Raw genomic sequence first — 21,384 nt, forward strand, 5'->3', positions numbered from 1 at the left:
AGCCTCCCCTTGTTTTTGCAGTGTTATTTGCTAAATAGCAAATAGCTAAAACACTTGCTAAATAGCACTAATGAGGATTATTTACATGAATACAAGATTCAACAAGAGTGAAAGTCTCTCAGCAGGTTGCCAAGGAATACAATTGAGCCAGAACCTATTTATGTTAATTTCTGTATAACCCATGAAAGGAAGAGTCTTGTTTAAAATCTCCCCAAATTCTGGCTTGAGGAAAAGTTTAGCCATGGACGTTTTCAACCCAGAAAGTGAATGCTTTAGGAAAGAAACTTTGAGGAGGTTTGAGGTCTTTGGATTTTGAAATCTGGAGTGTAATTGTGTTATTTCTTATAGGGAAATTGCATGCTGTGCTATTTGACTTGACCCTATGTGTGTGGAGCCCCCACAGCAGCTCCCCTGAGGGACTTGGTGTTGGGGGGGCCAGCCCAGGGGCTCTGTTCCGTGGAATCCACCTTTTGGCTCCAAAACTCTGAGGAAACTGAAATGAAGGGGATGGGAAGCCACTCCTGTCATCAGCTGTGGCGGTTCCTGGTCAAGCGCTGGTTCCCAGCACAGCTGCCTTCCCTCCAGCTCCCTTCAGGCTCAGGATCCCCCTGCCTCTACCACCTAACGGTGCCAATCTGGGATTTCTCATCTATTTCTCATCATTTTCGCATAATTTCTCCTCAGTTTTTCATCATTTTTCTCACAAAAACAAACAAACAAAAAAGCCATCTGGTAGACTTCTCCCGTCAGTTTGGCTGCGGTTCCTTCAAGGCAGAGACGGGCGGGCACCGTGTGCCCGCCCGGGGCGCTGAGGCGGGGCGGGCGGAAGGCTCCTGTCAGCGAGGGGCGGCCCCGCTTCCCGCCTCCTGCCTGCCCTCACAGGGCGGCTGCGCGGGGCCGGGCGGCGGTGGGGTGGTAGCGGGAGCGCTCCGAGCCGAGCGGGGCTGCGGGTCCCGGTGGGTGCTTTTGGGGGCCGGGTGAGGCGAAGCGGGCGGTTTGAGGGAGCGAGAGCAGCCGGCGTTAGAAAAGGAGCAGCTTCGTGGCCGGGTGGAGTCGTTACAAGGTGAGTGCTCGCGTCGCGGTGGCCTGGAAGCGGTAGTCCGGTATCTTCGTGTCTTCGCCCCTTCCTTTTCGCCTGGGGACAGCAGTTTTGTCGCGATACGCCCCCAGGGAGCTCTGCGGGGTGGACTCTGGGGGTCCGGCCGCCACAGCGTGCGGCTGGCAAACGGCTTGGGGCGCTGAGCGCTGCTCACGGGAAACAGCGTTAATAGGTGGTTGCTCGGTGTGTTTGAAGCGGAGAACTGAACGCCAAGTGAAATAACAAAGCTGTTGATGGAAATGTTGATGGTAACTTGCAAGTTCCCTTCCTGTCCTTTTGTGTTCCAGTGTTTTGGCTGGCCTCACAGTAGTGTTGGCTCGTGTGCTTGGCAGGAGCCTGGGCTGCAGTCAGGAGTCACCTCAGTGCCAACAACCCCTTGGGTGCTGGGAGCTGTGGTGTGCCTCAGGGGCCTGAGTCTCAGGGGCTTTGCACTCTGAACTGCCGCACATGGACTCGCCCGCTCGCTCAGTGAATTTTGCACCATTGCTGTCCAAGACTTTGATGCAGTGCCTTGTCCCAGCTGGGCTCGCAGCTGGATGCAGGCTGTAGTACTGCCTGTGCAGTGGTCACACACTGGAAGGCCCTGGAGCAGGGGCTCCTCGTTAGGAGGTCTGTGATTGGTGACACCAGGTTTGTCAAAGGTACCTGGTGAGTTGAGCCATCTTTTAAAAAGAAATTAATCTTGTTTTTCTTATTGGAGCTCTTACCTTGACTCGCTGAACCTGTTTTCTTGTTGGTGCACAGTGCAGGTGGCAGTAGGCGTTCGGTTCGCAGGGATCAGGGACATGCTTTGGAAGTGCAGCAGTTCTGTGCTGTGCTGCAGGACACCAACGTACCAGTGGGGTTGTTCTGGAACGCGTTGCATGGCTTTGTCTGTGGTTCCTAATGATCAACAACAACCATTCTGTGTAAGGTGTGCAGCTTTTAGAGTTGCTTAGGTTAAATTTCAAATTGGTAATTTAAAATAATGTTAATCTAAAAATAGCAAATTCTATTTCCAAAAAGCCTGCCTGTTGCTGTTACAGGTATCCTGCTTGGTGGCTGTAGCTGATGTGGTGTTAAACCAAAAGAACTTGGTATTATACCTGGGAGAGGAGATGGATATTCTTGCTTTAATGCTGACCCTACAAAAGAAGTTTGGAGTCCCTCTGTCCACGAGCAGCCTCTGTTCCCCTGCCTTGTGCTAAAGCAGTGCAGAGGACTGTGTCTGAGCCGGGACAGCCCCTAAGAAATAGTTGGGGATGCTCCAGTCCTCCCTTATTTTGTGACTAGAGCCTTCCCATCCCTCACCTCTTTAGGATGAATTAAAGCAGGTTTCTATGCTGAGGCTGCTGAGGTGTCTTGCTCAAGGGCCCTGCCAAACCAGCAGCATTTCATAACAACAGACACCGTACAAAAATAAGCAGCATATTACCAGCACTGTGATGTGAAATCTCCCCTCTGGTTATGTTTGCATATGCACTATGTTTGACAACATAATATATTGTCCTTGCAACTCACCTTCCCCTGCTAGTAGTGTGGTTCTTGAATATAATGTCAAGAGAAAAACACTTCAGACATGCACTGGAAAAGCCCAAAATTAATACAGACATGAACTGATCTAATAAATGACTATATTTAAATTTTCTGCAATTTTAATCGCATAGGACAAGGTTGATTTTAAAAAATGGGACACGTTTTTGAAATAGAGTGGAGTTGGTGGTTTAAATTACAGGTTAGGTGTGCTAATGCAGGTTTGTGGGCTAGTTTCAGTGTGGTGTGATTATTGCTTAGCCCAAGGAAAGCTTCTGTCACGGATATTAGGGACTAAATGATCAAAGCATAGCAGCAATAGCAACGGGAGTTCCTAGATAGCATGGCTTTATGCCGTAAGGCAGCAACACAGAATATGAGCCTTGGAATGAAGCGCAGGCATTTTTGTAGGACTTCTGAACAAATAAACTGCGAGATGTAGAGCAGTGCTTGTGTAGTTAAGGTTTGGTTATGGAATTCTGTTTTAAAGAGCATGTTACATGAGGACAATTTTTAGTAAACACACTTCCAAAGTAAACATGAGTCCTTTAAAAGAAACATGGTTCCAAGGAAAACTGAGAGGTTTTTATCAACGCTGTTAGTTTTAAATACACAATGATTTCTGCAATGATGTTCCACTTATGCAGCAAATCACTAAAATCGTGAATGCTTGCAACCTCTGCTGTGTGAAACAGCATTCCTATTGCTGCTGCCCCTCACACACTGAGGGTCTGTCTGGTGGTTCTGCTGCTGTGTGTTTGACTGCAGTAGTAGAAACGAGTGCAGGACAGCAGCTGAGAGGCACTATGCTCGTCTAGGACAGCAGTACAGCCTGGAGTCAGTCTGGTGCCTGAAGCATGGTTTTACATCTGTTAGTGCATGCTGGCAACCACACGCCTTGCTCTCCAGCACCTGGTAGCCTCTGGTAAGACAGTCACAATGAAAATGGCAGGGGCAACTGAGGATGCCTTCCCCTTCTGTAATGGGCTACCGCCTCATTCCATAAATGACTGCTCTCACATGGTCTTTGCAAGAAAGATTATACGAGTGCTCCAGAGCTGCTTCAGCGCAAAGCCAGCTGAGTTCAGACCTTCAGCAGTGGCTTGCTGTAGCTGGTGCTGCCCGAGGCAGATGGAGTGCTAAGCTGCAGGAGTGCTGCCTCCATCAGAACAGCAGTAACCAGCCCTGCATGGTGCTGGAGGAGGCTCCGTACGCTCAGTCATCGCTTCTGCCGTGACCATCTGTCGGTAGCTGTGCTGTAAGGCCTGCAGCTATGGACGCTGCTGGGGAGTTGTACTTATCTGGTACAGTTTCCTCGAGATGGAGGAGCAGAGAGCTGAGGAACAGCAGTGAAACTAAGCTGAAAACCTTGTTCTGCTGTTGTCCTTCCTAGGCTAGCTGTGTGGAAATCCCTGATGGAGCTGGTTGGGTGAGGTTACCCTGGAATGAAGTGGCTGATCAGACACTTAGAAGTGTCTGAGTTGTATGCTATTGCATAGCCAAGGTAGAGTCACAGAAAAGTGTGGGTTGGCAGGGACCTTAAAGACTGTCTGGTTCCAACCCCTGCCACAGGCAGGGACACCTCCCACCGGACCAGGTTGCTCAAAGCCCCATCCAGCCTGGCCTTAGACTTCCAGGGCTAAATTTTCAAAACACTAACTAACCCTTTACTTGGTGAGTGCATGCATTTTCAGAGCATCCAGGTAGACTTCCATCTCTTCCAAGGACTGTGATTATTCCTGTCTCATTTCTCTGGCTTGTAACACACACATACTTGTTAGGCCAGTGTCTGCAGGAAGGCTGAGACTTCCTTAGTACTGGGAGCTGATCAAGTGCAATGTGTGGGAAGCTCAGGTCCCTGTAGTTGTCAGAGATCCAGGGACAAAGGTTTTTAGTTTATATATTGTGTGAAACGAACCAAGATATGCTGCTTTGTATAGTTTATTTTTGCCCTCTAATGAAGAATAAAACAGGCAGACCTGACAGTAATATGCTCCCAGCATCCATCTGAAGCACCAGCAAATATTTGTTTAAGTGCAGCTAAATCTGTGTGAAGATCTGTGTGATTACTGCATTCATCTAATCCTGTCCTGCTTTTCAAGCAGGACAGCGATGTGAGTAATTATAGCTAAAAGGAGGAGAAAATCCTTGCTATATAGGAGGCAGAGGAAATATTCCCTTTAATCTGAATAGCTGTAGAACCTTGCAGCTGTGCTGCCAGTTTTTGATTCCTTCACAGAGAATGATGCCCTTAAGCCCTGATAGTAGTTTAAGGACCATGATATGGTTTGTAAATCTGCTTTGGTATTTTTCTGGAGCAGGATGCCTGGTAAAATCAAGCAGTAGCCCAGCCCTCCTGGGAGGGTGTTGCCTGCAGCTCGCCACAGGACGTGTGGAAGGGGCTGTGCTGGGGTGGTGCTCTCAGGCCTCCTGCCTGGGCACTGCATTCTGGTGAGTTTGAGGGAGCTGGGGTCGGACTCTGCTTGCTGCCAGTTCCATCGTGGTCGCGTTTGCTGGTAGAGCTCGGCAGTGGCTGGCTGATAACGTACCAGGAAACTGTGGAGTGACCTGGGAAGCTCCACGTAGGGTATGGCTGAGGGAATCAGCTGTATGTTGTGCTCTCGCTAAAAGAAACAACTGGCAGAAGTGCATGGCACAGAGGTACTTCCACTTCAGTCTGTTCATTCTCCTTAGTGTGGCCTGAGCTGCTGATGTGTCTGGGTCGTTGTTACAGACAGCCACCAGCTTTGGCAAAAGCAGGTGTTATCCCTGGGGGACATCAGGAAGTGCCTCTGAAACCTGGAGGGAGAGAACAGTGTTTGAGAAAATATGAAAAAAATATGGGTGTAAAGTCTTCCCTACCAGCAATTAGAAAAACATGCAAGTAGGGGCAGATTGATGTTCTGTGCGGGTCTCTTTGCTCTTTACTTTGCAGCAGCTGTTGTTAGATGAACTGTGGCCTTGCTGCAATCCGGCTGTTCATGCTTTCCTCGATAGCTAGACACCTCTGTAGGTGGGGGCTTGAGCATGAGCAGGCTTGGCATGAAAAGCACAAGAGTTTGAAGGAAAAAGGGGTGGTTGAATACCCTCTTGCGCCTCCCCAGCAGTGCCTTCCCATCTCCTCCAGACTTCCAGCAGGGAAGCGGGGGCACCCCTGCAGCCCCAGGGCTGCGAGTGGCAAAGGATGGAAGCCTCTTTGCGTTGACATAGCTGGTAACGTGTGAAGGAGCGGGGCTGCTGGAGTTTATTTCTGTTTGACTTCTGCTGAATCATCACCACTTCTTGGGCGGAGGCTTCTGGGAACATTCCCATGATGAGATGGCTGCTGGTGGAACCTGAGCTCCAGGAAAAACACTCCCTTGACTCGCCTGTTTTTTATAATACGTCTGTCACCCGTGGGCTGTACAGCGCTGGTGTTCTGTCTCTCTGGAAGTGGTGTTGGTGATTGGACAAGCTGTGGTGAGATGGGCACTTCTGCAGAGCTGCTGTTCTGGCACCAACCTGGAACTCCCCATGTTTTTTTTTTAACCCAACATCATTTACTCTGATGTGTCAAAAAGCCTCAGTGAAATACATACCTAAAACATCACCTTCTGGGTTTAGAAATAGTTGAGCAGGTTTTAATAAAAACTCAGGACCTGCCTGCATTATATGGCTAATATATTTTTTTTTAAACTGTTATTTTGCTTAGTTAATTTTGGACCTAGGAGCCAGAAGAAGGTAAACCTTACCTATTCTGTTCTCTTGCAATTGAGGAAGCTACTAAAAAGTTGAAATAGCTGAGCTTCTAACCTCTTTTGTTAATCATGAGAACCACTAACTGAAGAATATTTTTTCATTTCAGCTCCATGTGATAGAAATAGAGCAGTTGTAATTTTAGCTGGTGCCTGACCTGTGTGAAGCAGATGCTGAGTTGGATTATGGGAATTGACTGTGGGCTGGTTCCCAGCCCCAGCAATGATGGATTGTGCTCTCCCTGCAGAGTCTTTAAAAGTCTGAAATCCAGCGTGCTTCAAATTGTCTTCTGTTCCATTGGCTGCAGTTACCTGGGTTGTTGAAATAATGCAAATCATTAGAAGAAGAAAACCCATGTGGGTTATAGCCTCCTTGGAGAGAAATGAGCTTATATTGCAGTGGGGAGCTGTAGAAGCATTTGGAGCAGGGGGAAGCTATCACATAGTTAGGGCAAATTTAAGTTGGTGGGAGGACATCTTAAGCCTTCAAAATGTAGTGGTGTTTGTTGTTGTTGTTGTTTTTTTGCCATATACCAATTGCTATTGATTATAGAAGCATCTGGATTTAGCTGAACCTTTTAAATAAAGAAAATATAGCAGGATCTGTTCTTGTCAACTTCCCTAAATAAATTACTGCTTTCCTTTTATCCTTTTCTACCCATACCATCATTTGGAAGCCCTTATTTTGGTAACGATTGTTGCAGGTGAATGGAGAAGTGCATGTAAGGATTGCTGTGATGGGAGCACTTAAAAGACTGGCAAATCTTCATTAAATTCATCGGGCAGGAAAAATGGGCAGGCAGGAATCTCATGAAGTTTAGTAAAGGGAAGTGCGAAGTCCTGCCTCTGGGGGAAACCATGTACTGAAGGCAGAACTTCCTCAAGTTACTAAGGCTGGTGTTGTGGAACTCAGCATTTGAGAGACAACGAATAAAAACATACAGAGGATGAGATTACCACACATCACCCATAGGCAGCAGGTGGTGTTTGCAGTCTCTCAGACTTTGTAGTATTATTCTGTGTTTGGTTATCTTACTTTCTCAATCCTGGAGCAATTTATAAACTGAGTGCCTTCTGGAAACCCAGATCTAGCAGTGAGGAGATCAAAACCACGTGTAGGTACTCAGGGATTATTTTTATACAGCCATATGGAGATTTGTTTGTGTTTTCATTTTGATTTTTTTTGCCAGCGTGCTGACATCAATTTCATGCATGGTTTGTTCTTTTAATAATAGCTCATTCTTTTTTTTTTTTTTCTCTCCTACCCAGCTTCTTCCCTCCATTTGCATGTGCATTGGAATAGTGGCTGCTTTAATCATTGCAGGACTTAAAGCAACCTCCTGCAAACATGGCAGACGAGGACCTTATTTTTCGTATGGAAGGGATTGATAATGGTAGATCGACTAAAGTGAACTCTGGAAACTATCTTGATGCTGATAGTGATGATGAAGACAACTACTATATCTGTCCAATAACTGATGATCCAGTTTCTAACAAGTCTGCCAGTATCAAAGTTGACAATTACTATAGCAACTTAGCAAAAACTGAACAGTACAGTTCCAGCTCTTCTCCTAGAAACTCGTTTAGCTTTAAGGTAAGTGCTGACTCCAGCCTTCAGTAACATTTTGTTTTCATTTAGTCAGCATGAGAGGGAAATGCTCCCTAACTCCTTCTCTTCTTTTAACTAATGCTTTTCAATTTAAAAAAAAATGTTCTTTTTTCCCCACACCTGCAGTTAATTCCATTGAGCCAGTAGTCTGACACTGCCATTGAATTGCTTACTGTCCCTTTTAATTCAGTGAGAGATCTTTACCTGCAAAGGCAGCAGAATCCAGACAAATTCACTGCCATTATGATCAAACTACTAAAAAAGCAACACATTGATTAGGAGATTTAAAAAATTATATTTATTGTAAGCTAAATTGAAGCCTGCTGGAGGATACTTGGCAAAATCCAAAATCAAGTAAGTTAAAAACCCCAAGTATTTTAATTTGGACAAATAAAATTGTGAATGATAAAATTGTAATGACAAGTCCTTGGGCTATAGTTGCTTGTTTGGGAACTTTTAACTTGTTGGCTCATGTGCCTGGGCACGAAGTGTCACACTGGCAGTAGCTCCTGATGGTGCCCTCGAGCAGCGTCTGACCTTTTTAAAGTGAGCGGCACAGTACTGCAGAGAGGTCGCAGGGCCATAGTTAGCGCTTCCTTGGCAGTGTGTCCTGTCCCCCCCCCGCTCCCTTTGCACAGACAGGGCCATGCAAAGGGAGGAGAACCTGCAGAAGGTGAAGCCTCATAAACAGAACTGATGGTCACTGTATGGGTTAGATATCCGAAGTATGCACTGTTCATGCTCAACTGGCATGCCCCTCAGTTTTTCTCCAGACTGAGATTTATTGTGTTTTATTAATACATTTATTATTCTAAGTATTAACATTGTTTATGTAATAGATAGACTATAATCTTGGCTATGCCTAATGCATGCTTTATTTCTGGAGAGATGCCAGAGGGTTTATTTCAGTCAGCTAACATATTAAATAACCCAATAAAAGTGGAACTTTTGTCTGCAGTAAGACTTTTACCAAAGCTAGTTAATAAAAGCATTAAAATGTACATATCCCCAAGGAAAGTGAGGAGTAGAAGTTCAGTATAGACACGGGGTCAAATTTTAATATATGCTATGCTATGCAAGTTAAAAGCTTAAAGCAAGTTAAGACCTGCAGGGAGCTTAGTCTTTAATATTCAATACCTGCCTCTAAGCTTGCAGAGTATATCGGAGTTCTGAGTCACATGGTCAGAGAAAAAACTGATAAGGACTAAAACTGCAATTGTTTCCTCCTTTCTAAGCTATCGTGCTGCTTCTGCTGGAAGCTCAAGTCCTGCAGCAGGGGTAGCAGAACATAGTGCATGCCTCTGCTTTGGGCTTTGCGAGACCTGCTCTGGTATCTTTGTTTGTATCACAGATAAGGTGCATGAGGTTCAGATGTGCAGCAGGCAAGGCCCCGTGCATTGCTCAAGTCACAGAAACAGTGGCTTCCAATGCAGAGTGACACAGCCAGCCAGGACTGACAGCATCTTAAACCACTGCAGCCTGGTCTGGTGAGAATCCACCTATCAGACCCCAAAGCTGATGACAGTGTGGGCCACTGCTGATGAAATGCAGATGGGTTGCTGCCAGCTCTGTGCCTTTAAACAGGCCTCTGTTTAATTAGCTAGTTATTAAGCAAGACACTTTTATTTGCCAATAAGAAATTATCAGCTTACCCAAAAAGATTTGTTCACAAATGTTCTAAGAATTAACTTAAATTAGGAATTAAAGCAAAAAGTGGTTTTTAAGTGGAAAAAAGTTATTTTTTTATTTAACAAAGAGAGGGGAGACTACTTGTCACTAAATTGTCTTATCACATGTGTTTTCCTACTTTTATGTTTCTCATGCGTCCTATAGAATGACACACAGCATCGCTCTAAGCACGGCTCTGTGGTTGACCGTAGTCGGGTAGGTTAAAACAAAATGCAAACGCCATATATAGTAGATGCATTAAGTTTTTTTCTGTTTTCCTTTTTATGGCCCTTTTTTGTACGTTATTTTATCTGAAAGAACTGTTTGCCTCAGCCCATAAGTCATCAAGATTAGAACATGCTAATTTCTTGTATCTTACGCTGAGCGCAGTGTGTAATACCTAAGGCCCTCAGAACATTTTTTCCTCCTTCATATTGCTCTACTGCTGATAGTCTTTGCTTATGCTACCCGCATATGTTGTTAGCTACAGAAAGTTAAATGTCAAATCAACAAAAGTGAATTAATGTCATTTACATGTGGCTTATTGTTTGTTATGTATGGCATATGTTAGAGATGTTTGAAAGTTACAGTTTTTGTAAATTACATTTGGTATATACTAGACCAGATTCTGTTCTCAATAACTTTATGATGATGCAAATTGAACTGAAACCTGATACTGATGTTTCTGATCTATTTCGTTACACTTGAAACCATAAAATATCAGGGTGGTCTTCTGTAAATAACCTGCCAGTTTGTATCTTCTTCAGGAAACCTGGAAACATGCTATTGAGAAGGCTAAGCACATGCCTGATCCATGGGCAGAATTTCATCTTGAGGACATTGAGACAGAACATGCCACTCGCTACAGGTCTGTACGTCTCTGTGCTCTCAGTGCTGACTTGAAACAGAATCTGATGTTTTCTGCAAGGGCTGTGTTTGTGTGTTACAGAGTATGTGTAATTAGATGGCTGAAGACCTTTCAATAATGTCCAGAATGAGTGTCTTAACTGAATCTCCCAGAAATACTGCATTAATTAAATACTGCATGCTTTCAAGAAATAAACCTTTCAGCAAACTAGTATAAGGTTCTTTCTTTCTCTCCCACCCAAGCAGTGTCTGAGTTTTGCCATACAGACAGGAAACAAGGCTGAAAAGTACTTCCAATTGATTTATTAATCCTGTAAACTTAATCTAATAAGGAAATAAATTCCAATAAAGAGGCGGGGTACTTAAAATTTAAGTAGTTTGGAAAAAAGCAGCATAGCGCTCTGTGCCTTTCCCAGAATAGCTGTTTCACTGTTGCCTATCCATGCAGTATTGCTGCATGTGGCTGGAATTTAAATCCTTATAAAGCCCAGAATAGCTCAGCATGGTGTACGTGCTGAAACAGAGTCTGGCCCATGAACTATTCTCAGTGCTTTAGCACAGGCTTTGCCAAAACTTTTACCCTACTGACACAGGTTTCTGGGTGAAACGGGTAGGAGTTAGAGGCCAGTTAATTACCCCTTAGCATCAGTGTTTGGGAAGGCCTCCCTGCCCATCTAATGACACTGTCACACTGTGCTCTTCTTCCCCGTAGACAGCATCTGGCCCTGGTCAGCCACACAGTCCTGAAATAGTTTGCATATTTTAAAATACTTCAAGTGATAGTACTGGTTTAGGACTTCTCAAATACCCCATTAAAACGAGATGGCTTTAATATTTCTGTTTCCACCTCCCTTTTGCTTGCTGCAGACTGGGGTGTTGCAGACTTCATGGGGTATACCTGGGGTGTCTGTGCATGAAGTGCTCCGTGCAGGGTGGGGGAGTTAGCTGGAACGTCATGTGCTGGTGACTCAGCCACTGTGGTTCTCAGTTTGGTTTTTACTGTATTGGGAGCTAAGGGGGTGGGGAGAAACCAGAGTCCTACTCCGTATTACCATGGGTTTGTGCAGAGGCATGCTCCTCTCATGGTGCAGTGCTGTGAAGTTTTTGGACCCTCTGCTTTTCACAGTTGTAGCTAGTGCGGCATTCTGCTCACATCCTCAACAGTCTTGCCAGCTTCCATGCCAGACCCAGGTTTATGTAAGCTTGGTAAGGCTGTGTAAGGTTTAATGCCAAAGCACATGAGGCCTGTTTTGTAGTGTTGCAAAAGTTTAGCTTCAGCAGCAGTCTGTTCATCATCTATAGGATTCAGTGTGTCCCTTTGAAGAACTGTAAGTATTTATTTTTTCCCACCTGAAGAACTAACCACCAAAGGAGGCCAAAAGCACAGTGGGAAGATTAGAAGTTGTGTAGAGTGGCAGCAGGACTCTTAAGCCGTCAGTTGGAGATGAGAAAGGATAGGTGCCTGGGATGGGAGGATTTGCATTCCCTCTGCATTCTTTTTAAGAGGCACAACTTTAGGACGGGGAAATGGCCTCAGGTTGCGCCAGGGTTGGATATTCGGAAAATTTTCTTCACTGAAAGGGTTGTGAGGTATTGGAACAGGCTGCCTAGGAAAGTAGTTGAGTCACCATCCCTGGAGGTACTCAAAAGACATGTAGGTGTGGTGCTTAGGGACATGGTGTAGTGGTAGACTTGGCAGTGCTAGGTTGATGTTTGGACTTGATATTTTCCAACCTAAATGACTCTGATTGTAACTACTGATTTTGTAGGTACAATGCAGTTACTGGGAACTGGGTTGAAGATGAAGTTCTCATCAAGATGGCTTCACAAGTAAGATCACGCAGTCCTTCATGTTTATTAGCAGTCAAATTTGTCACTTCTTATTACTGACTAGTGGCAGCAAAACGTTTGTCTTGTATATAAAAGCATTGATTCTTCTCTTCTCCTACATCCTCTATTTTTTTTTATATATTTTGGTTCATCCATAATGTTTTGGTATCCCAGCAGCCTTTTCTCCACTGAATAGAGTAGAACATGGAGTCAGCCTTTCCCCATCAGCAGCGTTAGAGGCATTTGTTTCTTTCCCAGAAATGTCTTTTCCCATCTCAGCCCTCCCATTTCCTGCTGGCCTCATCTCCCTGCCTGGCAATAGGCCTATTATTTTGTGTGCTTCCAAATAATTTCTGATCTTATGATGAAAACAGACTGAAGTTTTGGTATGCGAGGGTAGAAGCTAGTTGCATATTCCAGTTAAATCACAGGATTGGTAGTGTGTTGCAGTCACTTTGCTCTGTGCTTCTGATGTAGAATCTGATGTCTCGGGCAGTGCTGCTCTGTGTGGCATATCCTGTGTGGAAGCCAAAATGAGGAGGCCTTGAGGTCTGAAGCCAGCTGCACTAGGCAGTTGCAACAGAGCCGATTCCAAACTGGAGAGAGAATTTAAATGGCATCTTTAAAAGCCGTAGAATGTCTGCTGATGGGATATTGAGGAAGAAGGTTTATTCCCAATGTCTTTTCTCCCCAAATTCCTGTTTTAAATGGCCTGTGGGCTTTCAGTTTTCCTTAAGGGTAGAGATATGGCATAGCTCCTGCTTGAGAACTACTTTCTAAAGAGGGAGGACATGGTTGCGTCTCTTATTGGATAGAAATTAACTTTGTGGACATGACAATGATGGGTTTTTGTTTTTTCTTTTCCCTAGCCCTTTGGCCGTGGAGCAATGCGAGAATGTTTCAGAACGTAAGTGTCTGCTAACTTTATCTTTGTTGCACTGTGTTCTTCTGTGGTGACTGGAATTTCTCATAGATGTGGAAATTATGTAAAGTGCAGCTCCCCGTTAGCTCCCTGCTGTGCATTTCTGAAAGACACAGCTGAGGCACTTATTCCTGTTTGTGCGACTCCATCTGCAGCACAGGGAGTAGGGTTCAGAAAGCAGAGCATTGTCTTAAGGGAAACATAAGTGAGTGTGATGCAGGCATCCAGTGGGCTTGCTTTGAAAAGCCAATCCATAGCATTTACTGGAACCACGATGGGATGGATAACATGTAATTATGCCCAGTTCCAGCAAGTATAATCAGCCTTTCAGCGAGCAATTCATAAATTAATGCTATCTTCACCATCTCTTGGAGGCAAAATACTCATAAAAGTACAGAAGCAGCAGTTTTGTTTCATTTTTCTTGGGTTCCTAGTGTGCTATGTCTTTGACTTTGGTATGAGACTGTGTGTGCAGCCTGAAGGCCAGCTTCAGGCCCATATTTAGGCACAGAAAAAGGGGAAGAACAGTTGAGATCATGCAATCTCAACTCAGAAGGCCTTCCTCGGTAAAGAGGGCTATTCTCGCAGTTCACTTTGGATCACGTGTACCAGTCATCCTGTTCTGAGTAAGGCAGGGTTTGAACGCTAATAGTTATTCTTTCCAGAATGGTGAAGTGTGGGAGAAGACAGAGGAGGAACATTTTTTTTTCCTCAGAGAGTGTTAGGAAATGTGCCTGTGGGCATCAGCATCTGGCTATGAATCGGTTTGTGCAAGTAGAGCATTCCACCCTCTCCAGGCTCTGAAGATGAATGTTTCCTGGAAAATGTGTGTGTTTAAGCTGCCTCCTCCCCTCTTCTTTGCAGCTGCAGAATCTGGAGGAATTGCATTTCAGGTCTGGTTTCACTTCTGGGAAGAGAGATTCCTGAATGACAGTAACATGATGCTTTGAACTTTGAGGAAAAAGGGGGCAATGTAATCCTTCAGTCCTTCAGTTTTGTATTGGTTTGGTATCTGTTCATGCTGGTGGCTCTGCTCTTGCAAAGCCAGATAGATAACAGCAGTATAAAAGCCTGGGACATTAACAAATCTTAGTCTGCTGACATTGCTTTTAGTTCTTGTTTCTGAATGACCAAATTCCACATTAGAGAATATCTTGAGTAGTGACACAGACAGAAGTTTATTCTTGTGGCTTAATCTATTGTACAAAGAAAGTATGTAAGTTGTGTGTCAGCTTCCTGCTCTTCGGTCTTCCATAACTCTCAGTGTGTGCTGATATTTCCCATCTGGAGCTCTCTTCTAGATTTTTGCAACTCTGCAAGTCTTTAGTCATTGAACTGACAGCATTAGCTGCTCTTGGCTCAGTGAACTGCAGAGTGTTGGCTTTAGAAGAGCACATGAGCTGGCTTGTTTTATGGAGATAAATTTATTTCTTCAGAGAACTGGAGAAGTTTCAAATCGTAGCTGTAATTCTTACCTCACCTGTTCCTTCTTTCCAAGGCCTCTGTTACAGTGACTGTCTATCCCTGCAGGATGACAGACTATCTGCAGTTGCTTTTCCTTTAGATCCTCTGTGCACTTCTAGCTCTGTACCGAGGTCTTGGGAGTGAGAGAGGGAAGAAAGAAGTGGGATGGATGAGCATTTGCTGCTACTGAGTTCTCAAAATGTTCAATTTGCCACAGCACCGAGGAAGGCTCAGAACCATTGATTGTCACTGAGCAGAGTAGAACTGCTTGGTAGCCAGCCATGCCTTACTCTAGGTACTCTTTCATACTCCTCTCCCATCAGACTGTCTTGGGGTGTCCAGCAGTATGACTGCTGCCACAGTAGATGGGTTTTAATACATTTTTTGCCAGCTTTTCTGTTGAATTAAGTCATTTGGGGGAGGGGAAGGAAGGGAGAAGTGCTTTCCTCCTTTCCCTGTGTGTCCTATATAAATTGATCTGGCTGCTCTGGGATAGAAGACTGACTGCTTTGAAATCCTTGGTAACGTTTTTTTCCCTGTTTGATTTGAATGTTGGCATCTTCTACAACCACTGCTTAGTCTATTTCTTGGCAGCCAGCAGATCCTCTCTTGTCAGTCTTTTTTCTTCACTCTTGAGGGATCTGTGGATTAAAGATTTGCACATGAACAAAAGTTAAAATCAGAGGAAGAACTGTCATCTGCACTCCACTTTCTGGGAACAGTGGGGATACTGGATAGTTATCACCTGTGTGTTGAGAAAGCAGCAGTTTGCTCTTCTTACAGGAGAGATTTGTCTTCCCTCAGTTTACTTGAAATGCCACTCCCTGCTCATTTCTGCATAAAATAATTGCTGGCTGTAGAACAGGGTGTTAAGATGGCAGCAACCCTTCAGTCTGTTTTTTCTGGGTGTGGGGAGGGAAAAAGAAATCAGAAAAGGAGGAAGTTCAAAGTAGAAGCAGCAGTCAAATGAAACAGGCACTTTGGCAAGACCCAGCCATTCATACAGGATGTTGCTTGTTCTTCTGCTCCCTACCTGTGCTTTGCTTTTCATATAAAATATCTGGTATATAACATAAGATCCAGTCCAGACTGAGAGTAATCCTGATCCCATGGCTTGGCTTTGTCGGCAGAGACAGAGAAAAGGGGAAAATTGAATTAAAATTATTGGTTTTCTTTTTATCAGAAACTGGTTTGTCTTTCAGGAAAAAGCTGTCCAACTTCTTACACACGCAGAACTGGAAAGGTGCCTATAACTATGTTGCCAAGCAGTACATAGAGAGCGTAGGCAGGGAGGTATATTTTGAGGATGTCCGACTTCAGATGGAAGCAAAACTCTGGGGAGAAGAGTACAATCGGCACAAACCACCAAAACAGGTACGTTCAAAGTTCTTGCTATGCAAAATCTTTTCTATGCAAAACTTTATGCTATGCAAAAAATCGGTCTTGCTCTTCTATTAGATAGGTTTCAGATGTATTTAGAGAGGATTAGTTGTTCATGTTCTATTAAATGTAACTGTTGAGTCTTCTGCCCTGCTGTGTTTTCCATTAAATGGTAGTTGTTTTTAACGAAGTAAATGCAGAAATTGCTTTGCATATCCAAAATTAGTCACGTGGGCTTGTGAATATTTGACTGCTCTCAGCTGTTGACTGAAGACCAAAATAAAATGGTGTTTGCCTTGCTCTTTTTGATATTTGCCCAGCTGCTTTTCAGATAACCAGAGATGTGACTATTTATTGCCAGCAGCAGTCTCAGTAAGCATTTAACTGTTAGTGCTCCAGTGAGGTAAGTGCTTAAGTCTTGTAAGCCCGTTTTGACACCTCCCTAGCATTGATTTTAAGAAGAGCTGAGAACCTGGGTAACATTATGAAGCTGTTCAGATACAGATTTCTGAGGAACAGTCAAGAACTCTCCAAAAAACGAAGATGCTGTACCTTTGTCTTCTTTAGGTCACTCAGTGATAATGTCAGCACACTGTGTTAACTACAAAGCATTAAGACATATGAAACTGCCAGGTGGTTAGTGTGTCAGACCAGGCTTAGGACATCAAGAGAAGTTCCCATCCTCTTTGCAAGGGATGTGCATAAACACGTAAGATTTGGGAAGAGGGGTTCTGCTGTGTTGTGGATCATATTTCTGGTGTCCATGGTAAGCATTTTATACAGTCTTATAAATGTAGCCAGTATAGCTCTGCACTTTTCCATGGTGGTAAGCTGGATAGCAGCTGGTCAAAGCTGATCTTTGAGTCCCAGACAAAACCATCTCCAGAGCAATCGGCTTGTTAAAAGACAAGAATTAAAATACAAGGATGAAGGACTGCAACTGTCGTGCATTCTCAGCCAGTCTCTCCTCTTTGTTCACTGTGTCTGTGGTATGTATCAGCATACATACGAAAGGGTTGTTAGACATTGGAACAGGCTGCCCAGGGAAGTGGTGGAGTCACCATCCCTGGAAGTCTTCAAAAGACGTTTAGATGTAGAGCTTAGGGATATGGTTTAGTGGGGACTGTTAGCGTTAGGTCAGAGGTTGGACTCGATGATCTTGAGGTCTCTTCCAACCTAGAAATTCTGTGAATCTGTGATACATAAGCTGCTTTAATCCACTGCTGGTAGCGAATGCCTGACTTGGACTGTGGCTTCAGTTGAGTGGAAGCAAACACTGGGACAGAACTGTGCTTCTGCTGTGGGAACTTGGGTCCTGCTCTTGACTGTGCCACAGACTGCAAGTGACGTGTGAGATGTGACAGGATGCTTGGGTCAAAATGTATGCCTCGACGTGGGGGCTTTGACAACTTAATTGTCAAAAATAGGAAGTGCTTCTGAATTTGTGGACTATGTGCATTGCCTTCTGTACAAGGGTTAAATAACAACTGTCACAAAATAGCAAGACGAGACATAGGGTGAAGTGCTCAGAGAGGAACCTAGATAAGTTTTTAATGCCACCTGAGAAAGATGCAAACAACAGGAAAGTTGTGATGCTTTCTCCTTTAGGAGTGCCTCTGGGATAGTCTGTGTGGAGGTGGGGCAAGATACAGAAATATGTGAATGGTAGAGGGTCTTCAGTCCTCCTTTGAAGAGGCATTTCTACAAGTTGTGCAGTAGTTACTGTATGTTTTGCTGTTTGGAGCACACTCTTTGCAGCACACTCCTAAGGTACCCAAGGAAATAAAAAGAAAGGCAACTTTCACTAAATTTTTTTCAGTGTGATTATTTGCAGAAATGGTCTGTGTTTAAGTGACTGCTTTTAATTTATGAAATTTCCCCAGTTACCTAAGAAGCACATGACTCTTCCTCCACCCCCTTGTTAAACAGGCAGATCTTGGCAACCGTCTGGCTTCTTTTGCTGGCAAAGTTTTCACAGCTGGAGCATTCACACACATTAATCTGAAGGCAGTATTCTGTTAGTCATTGTTTATTTTTCTTCCCTTCCCAGGTGGATATAGTACAGACCTGTATTATTGAAATGAAGAACAGACCTGGAAAGCCTCTTTTTCATCTGGAACATTACATTGAGGGCAAATACATCAAATACAACTCAAATTCTGGATTTGTGCGAGACGACAACATTCGTCTTACTCCGCAAGTGAGGCTTTGTTTAATGCTTTCCATAGAGCCTGCTGCAAGCAATTTGTTGGCTCTGTGCAGAGATTTTGCATTACTGCCAACAGAGGAAATTGCAGCCTTTCCAGAACAATGCCAAATTATTTTCTCTTTTTGCAGTATGTCTTCCCCTTACTTGGGGTGTGCTTTTTCAAGTGCCGAGCATTTTTTTTATCACATTTCAATGTCACTTGATTTTTAATTTCGTTGAACACGGTTAATACTCTTCAGAAATTGTAAGCCCTGTTCCTCTAGTTACAATTACAGGCGTTAACATTCTTAAAACTCGCTTCAAGTTCAAGCAGAGGGGAGACATCTCATGTGTTATGTACTAAGTAGGCTGCTGTTACCTCAGAGGAATACACAAAAGGAAGTGGCAGATACCTAACTGATGTAAACAAACATCTAGCACATTTACATATAACAATTTGTGTTTTTCAGACACAACCTCTGAGTAAGTGAATCTGAGATTGCTTATAGAAATACAGCTACAGTTTTAAAGTGATTGGGAATTCTTGTGTTTCACAGAGCTTTTTAAAATACAGGCCAAGAATGCAAAGTGATCAGCATAGCAAAAGTGTGTTTTTTGTTGTTTGTTTTTTTTTTTGAACTGGGAGTTGAGGGTTATATTATTTTAACTTCCTCCCCCCCTATTTTTAAGGTATTTGTATGATACTTAACGTAAGCAGAACATTTATGTTCAGTGCTGTGCTTTTACAAGTTGGGAACAAAGTGTTCTGTGAGACTTGCTACACTTAAAGTGTTTGTCTATCACCACCACTCACCTCCCCCAGGCCTGGCAGCAGTGTTTTGGAGGCCTTCCCAGAAGATCCTAATGTCTCAGCTTTATGCCAAAGAAAAGGGCTTTTTATACTTGATACTTGGAACTCAGCATTTAAAGAGTACGAACATACATTTCACCATCTGATACACAAATGTAAAGGCAGATAGTGGAAGAAGAATTCAGGGGATGCTCGTGTTTTCCTTCTGCAAAGTGGGCCAGAGCTTTGCCTGTTGGCAGCAGGAGGCAGTGTCCGAGGGCTGCAGAGCTTGTTGATTCATAGGCACAGCCAGGATTTTTATGCAGAAGTGATTCTGCACTGGCTCCAGAGCCCATTGTTATTCCCTCCACCTCATGCTCCCTACTTCTAAAGGTGAAGACTGTAGTGGAAAATGGGATGTCCAGTACTGCAAGGAGGAATAGAGCAGTCCCCCCTGCATGTTCCCATTCCTGCCCTTCACCCTACTTCTTTCAACCTTTCTCTGGGCAGGACCAGGTTGGAGAAGCAATGCCACGGAGGCAACCGATAATCCTTTGTGTTTAGTAGATGCATCTGAAATTGCCTTCCCTGTTTGGACCCTGGGGAGCAATTACTCCTTCCCCAGCAAATTCTTAACATTGAATTTAGCCATTGCATAGGATATTAGATATTCTGATAAAGTCTGAAGGGCAGTATTTAGTAAAAACAATTTACCAGGGACTGTTAGTGCTTCTGTTTGGCCCTTGCTTAAAATTGGCGGCCAAATTCTGTTTGCTTGATTTGCATGATTTCACTTGAGCCAATCAACCGGGACTTATACGAAAGCATAATCTCACTGTGACTACGTAGCGATAAAAAACACTGTGTATATGTAGGGATAAAAATCCCTTACATCCTCTTAGTCTCTTACTGTTTTCATCATGATGTTCATACCAGTTCTGTTTCGCTAGTATTGTTACGTGATTTTAGTGGCCATTTGTAAGTGGTCACAGTAAGTGTTGCTGTTCTCGGTAGTTCAAGGGTGAGTTTTCTCAGACATTTCCTATGCTTCCTTGCAGGCCTTCAGTCACTTCACCTTTGAGCGCTCAGGACACCAGCTCATTATTGTTGATATCCAGGGAGTCGGAGATCTTTACACAGACCCTCAGATACATACAGAGAGTGGTACAGATTTTGGAGATGGCAACCTAGGTAAAATCGCTTATCCTGTTTGACAAGCTAGTGGATGCTTATTTTCTCTTCCTGCTGCATGCTGATTAGCAGCTATTGGCTGAGCAAGCAGGCACTTTTCTGAGGGCCTTGGAAACAGCTGCAGAACTTATACTGTAAGCAGTCCTTGAACTTCTGTCACACACAGGCAGATTTAAAATGGGAGCTGATCTTGGCTCAAGTCTGCTGGCCTACTATTAGACCAGACAAGTAATGAAATTAAGTAGCTCCCTGCGATGTGAGAATGATCGTTTCTTTTAATTTCCTTGCCGTGTTGCAGGAATGGATACTGCTGAATATAGAGAGGTAAGTTTTGCTTATTTTTAAAGCTCCATGTGTCCATACATTAAATAATCCATAGGACACAGCAAGTCTTGTAAGCAGGATCAGTTTTAGGCACGTGTTTCTTTCTTAACAATGCATCCAGTTTCGTTGGTTTATTATGTTCTGTGCATACATAGTTTCTGAAGAATTTGCAGGCTACTTTCACTTTGTATTTCAGAGAGGCTAAAAAGCACTTAAAGGATTTAAAGCAGAAAATGAAAGTAGGTTGAGCACAGTAGTATGAAACAGTTTTTTTTTCCTTTTAGTTTTGCCTTTAGCTTCTTAGAAAATTATTTGGGACTTCTATCTTTTAATAAGTATGCCATCATATAAACATTAAGTAAAAAGCTTATTGAATATTTTTTTCAATGCCACAGGTGTTCGAGGTATGGCCTTATTCTTTCATTCTCATTCCTGCAACAAGATTTGCAAAAGCATGGGCCTTGCACCATTCGATCTTTCATCCAGAGAGAAGGATGCCTTGGATTATAATAACAAATTGCTTGTAAGTGCTTGATGGAAAAAAGTGTAGCTAAGCAGTATAGCTGAATTATTTTAACTTTAAAAGCCCTGTAAATAAAACTCTAATATTCTATTTATATGGCAGATAAAAGCAGATTAATCACTAATAAAGTAGTTTAAAGTTGACTTATCCACACTAGGCTCTGAATTCATGCTGTAACTTTAATTAATAGGGAATCTTGCAAGACAAACACATTTAGGACCAAGTTAATCTTTGAATGCCGAAATCATTAGTAGGTTTTGTAGGTCACAACACTAATTCAGGG

The 21,384-nt window shown here is 43.6% G+C and overlaps 1 protein-coding gene across 5 annotated transcripts in view; it reads left to right on the forward strand.

Annotated features, from left to right (window-relative positions):
• EEF2K (eukaryotic elongation factor 2 kinase) overlaps positions 1–21,384 on the forward strand; it is a 32,752-nt gene that overhangs the window by 366 nt on the left and 11,002 nt on the right. For 2 of the 5 annotated variants that reach the window (XM_082772913.1, XM_082772909.1), the window contains exons 1-10: positions 908–1,063; positions 7,615–7,939; positions 9,788–9,838; positions 10,390–10,490; positions 12,259–12,319; positions 13,189–13,226; positions 15,908–16,079; positions 18,136–18,285; positions 20,122–20,254; positions 20,974–21,101. In XM_082772913.1, the coding sequence (XP_082629039.1) occupies positions 7,694–7,939; positions 9,788–9,838; positions 10,390–10,490; positions 12,259–12,319; positions 13,189–13,226; positions 15,908–16,079; positions 18,136–18,285; positions 20,122–20,254; positions 20,974–21,101 (1,080 nt within the window). In that variant the 5' untranslated portion in view covers positions 908–1,063; positions 7,615–7,693. Of the gene's footprint in view, positions 1–907; positions 1,064–5,042; positions 5,063–7,614; positions 7,940–9,787; positions 9,839–10,389; positions 10,491–12,258; positions 12,320–13,188; positions 13,227–15,907; positions 16,080–18,135; positions 18,286–20,121; positions 20,255–20,973; positions 21,102–21,384 lie in introns of those variants that run through there. The other 3 variants (XM_082772911.1, XM_082772910.1, XM_082772912.1) reach the window with 3 other exon arrangements.

This window comes from Aythya marila (assembly GCF_965140915.1).
Source record: "Aythya marila genome assembly, chromosome: 15".
Classification (NCBI taxonomy): Eukaryota; Metazoa; Chordata; class Aves; order Anseriformes; family Anatidae; genus Aythya; species Aythya marila.